This window comes from Myxocyprinus asiaticus, chromosome 24, assembly GCF_019703515.2.
Source record: "Myxocyprinus asiaticus isolate MX2 ecotype Aquarium Trade chromosome 24, UBuf_Myxa_2, whole genome shotgun sequence".
Taxonomy (NCBI): Eukaryota; Metazoa; Chordata; class Actinopteri; order Cypriniformes; family Catostomidae; genus Myxocyprinus; species Myxocyprinus asiaticus.
Window position 1 is genome coordinate 32,164,819 of NC_059367.1, and position 9,831 is coordinate 32,174,649.

The window sequence follows — 9,831 nt, forward strand, 5'->3', positions numbered from 1 at the left end:
CTAGTTTTTGGCCAACCCCAAGCAAAACATTACGGCTAAAGAAAATGTTGGTACATCCATATTTACAAATGTTCATATTTGCATGCACATCAAGCACTGACCTGTAAAGCATTATATACAGTAGTGTAGTCTAGGCCATATGCCCACCTATCTTTCAAAGGATTTTGCGTATACCCACCTAAAATGAGTTATGTTATGTATGGTCGCCTGAACCCTTATAAAAAAAATTAATTAAAAAAAACCCTACAGCAATCCTGCAGGATGTTTGCAGGTATCCTGCAGGAATGATGAAATCCTGCAGCACACATGGACAAAGTGTTCCTACAGGTTTTAGAATGAAACTTTAAAAACCACAGAGACATACAGGAATAGCCAGCACACAGAGTGTGCAGTATATTGTGTAGTGTTTATTATATAATTAAAACGATACATTTTATTAAGCTTCAGACTACATACAGTTGTGCTCAAAAGTTTGCATACCCTGGCAGAAATTGTGAAATTTTGGCATTGATTTTGAAAATATGACTGATCATGCAAAAAAAAACTGTCTTTTATTTAAGGATAGTGATCATATGAAGCCATTTATTATCACATAGTTGTTTGGCTCCTTTTTAAATCATAATGATAACAGAAATCACCCAAATGGCCCTGATCAAAAGTTTACATACCCTTGAATGTTTGGCCTTGTTACAAACACACAAGGTGACACACACAGGTTAAAATGGCAAATAAAGGTTAATTTCCCACACCTGTGGCTTTTTAAATTGCAATTAGTGCCTGTGTATAAATAGTCAATGAGTTTGTTAGCTCTCACGTGGATCCACTGAGTAGGCTATATACTGAGCCATGGGGAGCAGAAAAGAACTGTCAAAAGAGCTGCATAACAAGTTAATGGATAAGGATATAAAAAGATATCCAAAGCCTTGAAAATGCCAGTCAGTACTGTTCAATCACTTATTAAGAAGTGGAAAATTCGGGGATCTCTTGATACCAAGCCAAGGTCAGGTAGACCAAGAAAGATTTCAGCCACAACTGCTAGAAGAATTGTTCAGGATACAAAGAAAAACCCACAGGTAACCTCAGGAGAAATACAGGCTGCTCTGGAAAAAGACGGTGTGGTTGTTTCAAGGAGCACAATACGATGATACTTGAACAAAATGAGCTGCATGGTCGAGTTGCCAGAAAGAAGCCTTTACTGCACCAATGCCACAAAAAAGCCCAGTTACAATATTCCTGACAACACCTTGACACGCCTCACAGCTTCTGGCACACTGTAATTTGGAGTGACGAGACCAAAATAGAGCTTTATGGTCACAAACATAAGCGCTATGTTTGGAGAGGGGTCAACAAGGTCTATAGTGAAAAGAATACCATCCCCACTGTGAAGCATGGTGGTGGCTCACTGATGTTTTGGTGGTGTGTGAGCTCTAAAGGCATGGGGAATCTTGTGAAAATTGATGGCAAGATGAATGTAGCATGTTATCAGAAAATACTGGCAGACAATTTGCATTCTTCTGCATGAAAGCTGTGCATGGGACGCTCTTGGACATTCCAGCATGACAATGACAATAAGCACAAGGCCATGTTGACCCTCCAGTGGTTACAGCAGAAAAAGTTGAAGGTTCTGGAGTGGCCATCACAGTCTCCTGACCTTGATATCATCGAGCCGCTCTGGGGAGATCTCAAACGTGCGGTTCATGCAAGACGACCAAAGACTTTGCATGACCTGGAGGCATTATGCCAAGATGAATGGGCAGCTATACCACCTGCAAGAATTTGGGGCCTCATAGACAACTATTACAAAAGACTGCACGCTGTCATTGATGCTAAAGGGGACAGTAGACAGTATAAAGAACTAAGGGTATGCAGACTTTTGAACAGGGGTCATTTCATTTTTTTTCTTTGTTGCCATGTTTTGTTTTATGATTGTGTGAACCATAAATTGTTCATATTATTTATTTATGTATTGAACAATCTAATTTTCTTACATCTTTTATATAAGTGTAAATATCTGACTTTTTGAGACCGGGTGAGTTCATTTTCTTTTTTCTTTTCTTTTTCTTTTTTTTTTTTTTTTTTACATCCAAATGACAGTAAGTTTTCTGACTCTCGTAATTGTTTATTTCCTCTGCGATAATAATTTTGGCACGGAGTCAAGTCTCTCAGTCATGTGCGGCGAGTCAAAGGCAAAGCAGGAAGCGACACTGGATTGACCTGACTGGGAAGACTCGTGCTGTCATGTCAACGAAACTTCACGGGTGAGCTGTTTGCTTTTGGGCGTTGAAGAATAGGCTACACGTGGGAGAAATTAGTGTATATATATTGAGGAGCTGGAGGGCATGTAGCAGCGTTTCTTAAACTACCAGATATGGAGCTCGGAAAAGAAGACAGAGATTCTAAAGACTACGTTGTTTTAATGGAGCCATACCCTGTCAACAGCCTAAAGACGAAGTACCGCTCTTTACGACGACAGATGTGCTTCATTCAGTTTATAACTGTTTTTTTCTGCCTCACCTGCTGTCTGTTCACGCTCGTGTATCAGCAGTTCGCCTCAAGCTGCAAGGTAAAAAACATTCAAATTCAAATGACTTAGTGCTTAATAACCCTACGGAATTTAATTCATTTTGCAGCTAAAATTATTTGTAAATATTTCCTAGGCATATTTTTATTTGCCAACGCATATTACATGTAGTCTATTGAGTATTTACTTATTAAGTACCTAATAAATTGCTCTCTTTTCAAAGGAAAATGAAATCAAGAAGGCACCTGAAATTGGTAATTACTATTTAATTATCTACTAATCAAGCCTAATTTCATTGTTTGTAAATATTGAATTCAGTGTTTATTTAATTTGTTATTTTTATGTAAATAATAAACCTTTAATAATAATAATAAAACCACATTTTCATCTCTTCATATAGGGATGCAGAGACAAGCTCTTAAATCACACAGCAGAGAAGACATTACCCTGAGACAAAGTCCTACACCTTTTACTCGCCTGACAAGTATGTGTTATTTATTACCTTTTGCTGTGACAGGGTCTATTAATAATTGCTAATTAATATAAAATAATCTAATTGTTAGAGAGAATCAGGCAATCCTGTAAAAAATGTAAAAGTGGCTAAATTTGTATCTGTAAATACAGTCCTGAAAGTGCCTGCATTCTGATACATCATTAAGCTCATATACTGGTACACCTCATTCAGTGCTTCCAGTGGTGTAAAGCAGTAGATAATATCAAATGCAATTTTGTCTCTCAAGGATTCTGATGAATGTATAACATTTTTGCCTAAATATCAAATTTTCATGTATTCACATATTTTTATTTTTTTTATTATTTTTTTGTAGTAGAAACAAAAAATGTTGATTTATCTGGTGCTGGTAATGTGAAATGGATGCAGATACAAAATCTGGAGCCAGACCATACTGAATACTTCGACTTGGGTGATGACGGTGAATCTCTGATAGTGCGTCGTGATGGGACTTACAAAGTTTCTCTGCAGATAATGTACAAGGGAAGTGAAAGTGATGATGAAACAATTCTGCAGCACGAAATTCACCATTACACTGAAAGCTATCCTGAATTCCTGCCCCTGCTCACCTACATGGAAACAGTGAACTTTAAGCATCCATACTGGAGGAAAACTCTGTTCTCAGAAGGTATCTTTTCTCTCAACACTGGGGATAGACTGAAGGTCTGGTCCAGAAATCTCTCCCTCATTGACGCTGGAGGAAACCTGGAACAAAAAAACATCTTTGTGGCTTATCCTCACTTTTCCGGTAAAATGACTTTTCTTGAGTAGCTTTGCTTAAATGTGAAAGGGTTGCTATGATGTGTATCATATTAGAGCTATAAACAAAAACTTTACAGGGCACAAAGAATTAAGATGCTCCACTTTCACTATTCAGAGAATTTGAAAGGTACAATTATGAAGAAATTCCTCAAATACTCAATATCTATAGAGCACAACAATTTCCGCCCACTTTTTCAGCCACTTTGGTTTCTGAAAGTGTTTTTTCCCATTCATTTTTTTCTATAGCAATTTCATAGAATCCTGCATTAAAAGAAGTATAAGCCAAAACAACCAGCTCCGAGGTGAATCACAGCATTGAAAACTTTGATTTGAAGCAAAAAAAAAATTTGAAAAACGAACAAAAAATAAAAGGTACAAGACAGTATACTTAACGTCTTTCGTGATTCAACAAACTACAATACCACAAAGCATTGCAAATTAAAAATGGTAGAAAAATATAAACCTGTTCATTTAAAATTGTTGATTATAAGTATAGAAAAAATACATTTTATCTTTGTTGCAAAATATTTATATTTATAAGTAGTTTGAAAGTGTAGGGAGACCGACTTAAAAGTGCAATCACAGTGCGTCATGGGAGTGTGCGGCCACTGTTGGGTATTGCTTGGTGGGCTTTGTTGGTTGCTATTCTCTGATTGATGGATATCTTTAAATAATGTGGACTGATGGCTTCAACAGAAGCATATACCATTGATTAACAACCTCGGAGCTCACGGTAGTTCTGTCTTCAAAGGTTTTTAAGTTAGCATTAAAAATAAATTAGTCTATGGAGAAAATGAATGAGATTTTTACTTCAGAAACCAGACTGTTGTGATTTTTTGTAATATAATACTTACTCATTTATGTTCTGGTACTGTAAAAGTGTATTTTGTTTTGTTTGTTTTTTGTTTACATTTGGTAAAAAAAAATAAACAGTGAGGTTCATCCCGGTCATGTCAAAGAAATCTGAACACGAAAATATTGTATGGTACAATATCATTAGTCATTGCAATTACTATAGTGCACTACTCTGGATTAAATGGGTCTGTTAACTATTATTTCATAATACATTTGAATGAAATACCTTTTTATATACTTGAAAATTGTTTTTAAATGATATTTTCATGATTTTTATTAAGGCCATAAACCATCAATAAATATCATTACATAAAGATTGTCTCTCTCTCTCTCTCTCTCTTTTTTTTTTTTTTTGCTGTCTTTAAGTGATGCCACATAACTAGGGATGTCCCGATACCATTTTTTTTTTAGAACAAATAATATAATAAAATTACTGTTGATTTATAATAATAATTATTAATTGTAGTATTATACTGAATATTACATACTATACAATAATGATATATTTCTGTCTTACTTTTTTCCCCTTTATTAAATTAAGCTTTTATTTTGGTGGGTTTTTAATTTGAAGTGTTTCTGTGTTGTTATGACCAAGGAGCTCTGATGTTAAGCCGGCCACTACATAACCCAATGTGATTATTAAACCGCAAAACGTTGCTATTAGATGCAATGAATATGTAGTCTGTATGTGCCTCACACTAAAAAGTGAATTAGCATTCTGTTCGCTGTCATTTGCTACAAACCGAACATGCAATGCTTATGATGGTGTTTTCCGTGTATGAGACAAGGATCTCTAAAAGGTATGAGCACTTTGTGTATTTATGTCAGCACAATACCAGCTCCACACATTCACAAGCACTCACATTTAAAGCGCAGCACATGCAAACTATACATTTATCTCATTAAATCGCAGCTTTTGCTGTTAAATAATTTCACTACGACAAAACGTGATTTTAATTTGTGCGCTGAATGTTTTCGTAATGAAATATGTCAGATGGTATCGGTTTTTAGGATCAGAGCATTTTTACGAGCACAAGTACAAGTACATGAGCATGGTATCGGACCCGATTCCGAAACCAGTATTTGTATCGGGACATCCCATAACCATTAGCCAGATAATCATCTTAAAATATTCAAGACACTTGAATAGATATAAAATATAATACTTGCTCAGGGGCATTACGTATTCCCAGATTTATGTAATACAGTGAAAACTAAAATCTATATCAGTGGTTATCAGCCTTGTTCCTGGAAGCCCCCAACACTACACACGTTTGATTAGCAGAGTGATTAGTGGAGTGCTTTAAGACCTGAAATGGGTGTTTCAGATAAAGGAGACATCCAAAATGTGTAACGGTGGTGGGGCTCCAGGAACAAGGTTAGGAAACAATGGTTTGTATAATACAAAGTATATCTACACTGTAGAGTGAAATGGTTTAAATCACCATACAGGACCATTGGTAAATCAGTGATAACTCCTGATAATGTTTGCTGTGACAGCATTTGCCATAGAATGGCTGTCTGACGTACAGATAAGGGAGTAAGCCCAGTTAACCACAAACAGTGCTTAGTAATAATTAGTCCCACTGAGATTCAGTTAAGTGATTATAATAATCTATCATCACCCACTTGATTGCTTAAAGTTGTGGCTGAGGGTAAACTGAGGGCCTTTTTGATTGTTCTGGAATAACAGAGTACCTTGATTGAATGTTAAGAATATCTTTGGTAATATACTATTGGACATTAGAGTCCTAAATGAAAGTGCCTCGTATTCAGTTACTTGTTATTGAATGCTAAACTGCTAAAGGTTGTTGTTGGCAAGTAGCTTTTCACTGAAGTCTATTAATATTCCACTGCCTTGGTGCACATGATGGTGTAAACAACCTTTTAATCTTTAGGTCAATGAAAAAGTTTTAAAGCTTAATTCATAAAACAAATAACCACACAGATGTATTTCCTGTCGGACCAAGGTATACTTTGTCTGACACAGTGTTGTGGCGCACCACTCCCTTTCTAGATTGTAATAGTATGAGAAGGATTTCAAGTGCATGACTCAAAACTGTGTGGTGTGATGCAATCACATCCTGCTATTGTTGACATCTGGATTGCTTTTGAAGACACTTTCACATTTGCCTTCATATATCATAGTTCTATGTCTGCAGAAAAAAAGAGATTCATGTTATTGTTTTGTGGTGTTTTTCAATTCAAAACGCATGTCCAAGACTTATATATATATATATATATATATTTACAAAACTAAAACTTTAAAATGACCTCATCATACACAGGAACTCCTTCAATTCTGTAGCATCCCAAAAGGCACATCATGAAGTTAATTGAGAGAATGTCCAGGGAGTGCAGAACTTGAATCTAGACAAAGGGTTGCTACTTTACTAAAGAAGCTCAATCTCATGTACGATAGTTTTGATTTCTTTTCAACATTTTTGGTCATGACAACATATTTAGTTTTGATGACTCGAGTCAGTTTTGATGACTTTGCAATTATTATAAAATGTTAAAAATAGTAACAATAAAAAATTAGTAAGCCTAAGGGGCAGATTCACCAAAGAGTATTTACTAATTGCACTGCATCTTGAGTATTTAAATTAAGCCATTCATAAAATACATTTTTATTTAAAAGAGATGTTTGTGAAGATTTTCAACCGATCATATCAGCAGTAGTTCATCAAATAATGATAAAATGATGAAGAGCGTATTAATGTGGCATATATCCAGATGTACAGTGTAGTCAAGCACACTTTCGGCATGTTTAAGAGATGATCCAGGTGTCTAAATCACAGATGCTGTACAGTCCCGGCAGGGTGTGCCAAATACAGTGGTCTGCGGCATCCTTGGCAAGATCAGAATTGGGTGTGCAAACTGCATTTAGCAGTGATTTCGTGGGCGCGTTTGCACCGTTGCCTGATCTGCATAATTTCTTTAGTGAAATGGGCACTAAACGAGCACAGACATCGCATGCAAAACACTGAGGGTGTAATTTATTCTTAGTGAATCTGCCCCTAAGTGTGTATAATAAATTACAAAGTGCGGATAAATACAGTATATAGCAAGATAGAGAGAGAAAATGTCATCTTTGAAATTACCCCTCAAAAAAGTCTGTAAAGAAGCTTTCTCTTCCCTCCTTTGGAGAGTGGTGATTTATTTGTCTCCATTTTTTTGTAGAAGTAACTGACAGTTTAGTTGTTTATCTCCACAAATGTAAAAGTTTAAATCCCTAAAGTTAGCCTCACCTGAGCAGAGCTGGCAGTGATGATGATGTGCACTTAGTGTTTACATTTTTAAAAAGACAAATAGCCTGAAAGTACATGCAATATTGTAAATAATGAATTCATGAAATTTACCGTCTCATAACTGTGTACATGTAAACTTATTTGCCATTATTATCTTTACTGAAATAAAAATCTACTCGTAGAATGAGGCATTAAGTCATTGAAAACACATTAGTTAGGTTTTACATGTAGCGTCCTCATATTTAAATGCAGAAAGTGTGCAAATTAGAGGAAGAGTACAGGTGCAAGAAGGTGGAAGAGAAGGATGGAGAGGAAGGCCATGACAACATTTGTATATAATTTGTGCATGATTGTATTTGTATTGAGAAAAAAAATAAAAAACTCATATATATATATATATATATATATATATATATATATATATATATATATATATATATATATATATATATATATATATATATATATATATATAATACACAGTATATAAATATGTATATTAACCTAATATTATTTTTAATTTTTTTAACAAATGATGTCTAAATGTATTTGTATGAATACTGTATTTGGGAAATAAATTTACAGTGCCTTGTCATACTAAAAATTATTTTACAGTATTCATCTAACAGTTTCAATTTACTGTACATTTGATTTTGTGTTCAAAACTGTGTATTGAAGAATTAAAATGTAAAAGTATAACTTTTATCTACATACCTAAATCTATGTAGATCATAGTTGTATTATGTTGCAAAATACAAAACATACAGAGGTCGCTCTGAAAATCCATTCTCATGAGCAGTTGTACTAATTAATGCGAGATGGCTAAATAGTACGAAATCGTATGGCTTTTAGAATACCCAATTACATGAGCTTCCCTTGTGTTGTTGTAAACCCCAGTATGTCATGGCTTTAGTGGTACACAATATGTATTTAGATGCAAGCCTAATCCTTTAAATAAATTGTAACACATCACCAGACCCTAAACGTAACCATGACAGATATGTGATAAGCCTAAGAAAAATAAATGTAAAGGTTCGGAAAACATGTTCAAAAGATTTTTCCTAATTTCATCCCCTAAACCAAACCATAAAGTCGATGCCCTTAGCATGATTTGAAGAGCAAAAATATTTAGTGTACCATGGAAGAAAGGAAATATCATGGTTTAGAAAGAGACAACAAAAGCATATGTCATTTGTTGGTGTAAAAGTCGTACGATTTCATATGAGCAAACTTACAATTTCAACGTCTTTAACGAATTAGTATAAATTGTCATTAAACTGTGTTGAAAACTTTTTATGTACCTGTATATTAGATAAGATTAAATTACATGAAAGAGAATATAGTTTTTATTTAGTGTTTGATTCTTTGAGTCTTTGATGTTTGTGGTTTTGATTTTGTGGTTATTTTTAGAAAATATCTTATAGGTTTCTGGAAATGTGTCTTGGCAAAAAAAAGAAAAACAAAGTGAAACCATGACTTATGCCAAAATATCCTGATGCCATCTAAGCCTGACAGAAGCATAGATTTGAGATCACATTACAAATGCGTATGTGTGGGTGAGATACTATGGAACACACATGCACAAAAGCCAAAGAAACCATATTAAGCCCCCAGAAATGCCCTGGAAAACAAAGACTATGGGTGTATGAGTGTTCCCTGGAAATAGATCTCATGACCTTGGCATTTTTAGCACCAAGCACTACCAGCTGAGCTACACAACCTTATGAGCATGTTTAATTAAAGTATTTGTAAAATTCACCTTTGGATAACCAGCTGTCTGCCAATTCATCAATTCACCAATAACACATCATCTAAAAACTGTGGCGCTCCTTCGTTAGATGCTGAACACAAGGGTCCAAGACGTCTGTCCAGCGTATGTTTACGTAGAAAAACAAATGAAACATAAAAAACTGATTCGAGCTTGGGAAGGT

General features: G+C 34.9%; 1 protein-coding gene across 1 annotated transcript; it reads left to right on the forward strand.

The window, feature by feature from the left end:
- Positions 1 to 2,144: 2,144 nt before the first annotated feature.
- On the forward strand, positions 2,145 to 4,966 carry LOC127415104 (uncharacterized). Its single transcript, XM_051653662.1, has 4 exons — positions 2,145 to 2,563; positions 2,745 to 2,775; positions 2,922 to 3,005; positions 3,349 to 4,966. The coding sequence occupies exons 1-4, from the start codon at positions 2,369 to 2,371 to the stop codon at positions 3,801 to 3,803; spliced, it is 765 nt and encodes a 254-aa protein (XP_051509622.1). The 5' UTR covers positions 2,145 to 2,368; the 3' UTR covers positions 3,804 to 4,966.
- Positions 4,967 to 9,831: the final 4,865 nt, after the last annotated feature.

Bases quoted from the DNA above. Each gene is read 5' to 3' on its own strand.
- LOC127415104 (XM_051653662.1), top strand. From the start codon at position 2,369: ATGGAGCTCGGAAAAGAAGACAGAGATTCTAAAGACTACGTTGTTTTA. The intron at 2,564-2,744 runs GTAAAAAACATT...CTCTTTTCAAAG, and splicing joins AGTTCGCCTCAAGCTGCAAG to GAAAATGAAATCAAGAAGGC. The intron at 3,006-3,348 runs GTATGTGTTATT...ATTTTTTTGTAG, and splicing joins ACCTTTTACTCGCCTGACAA to TAGAAACAAAAAATGTTGAT.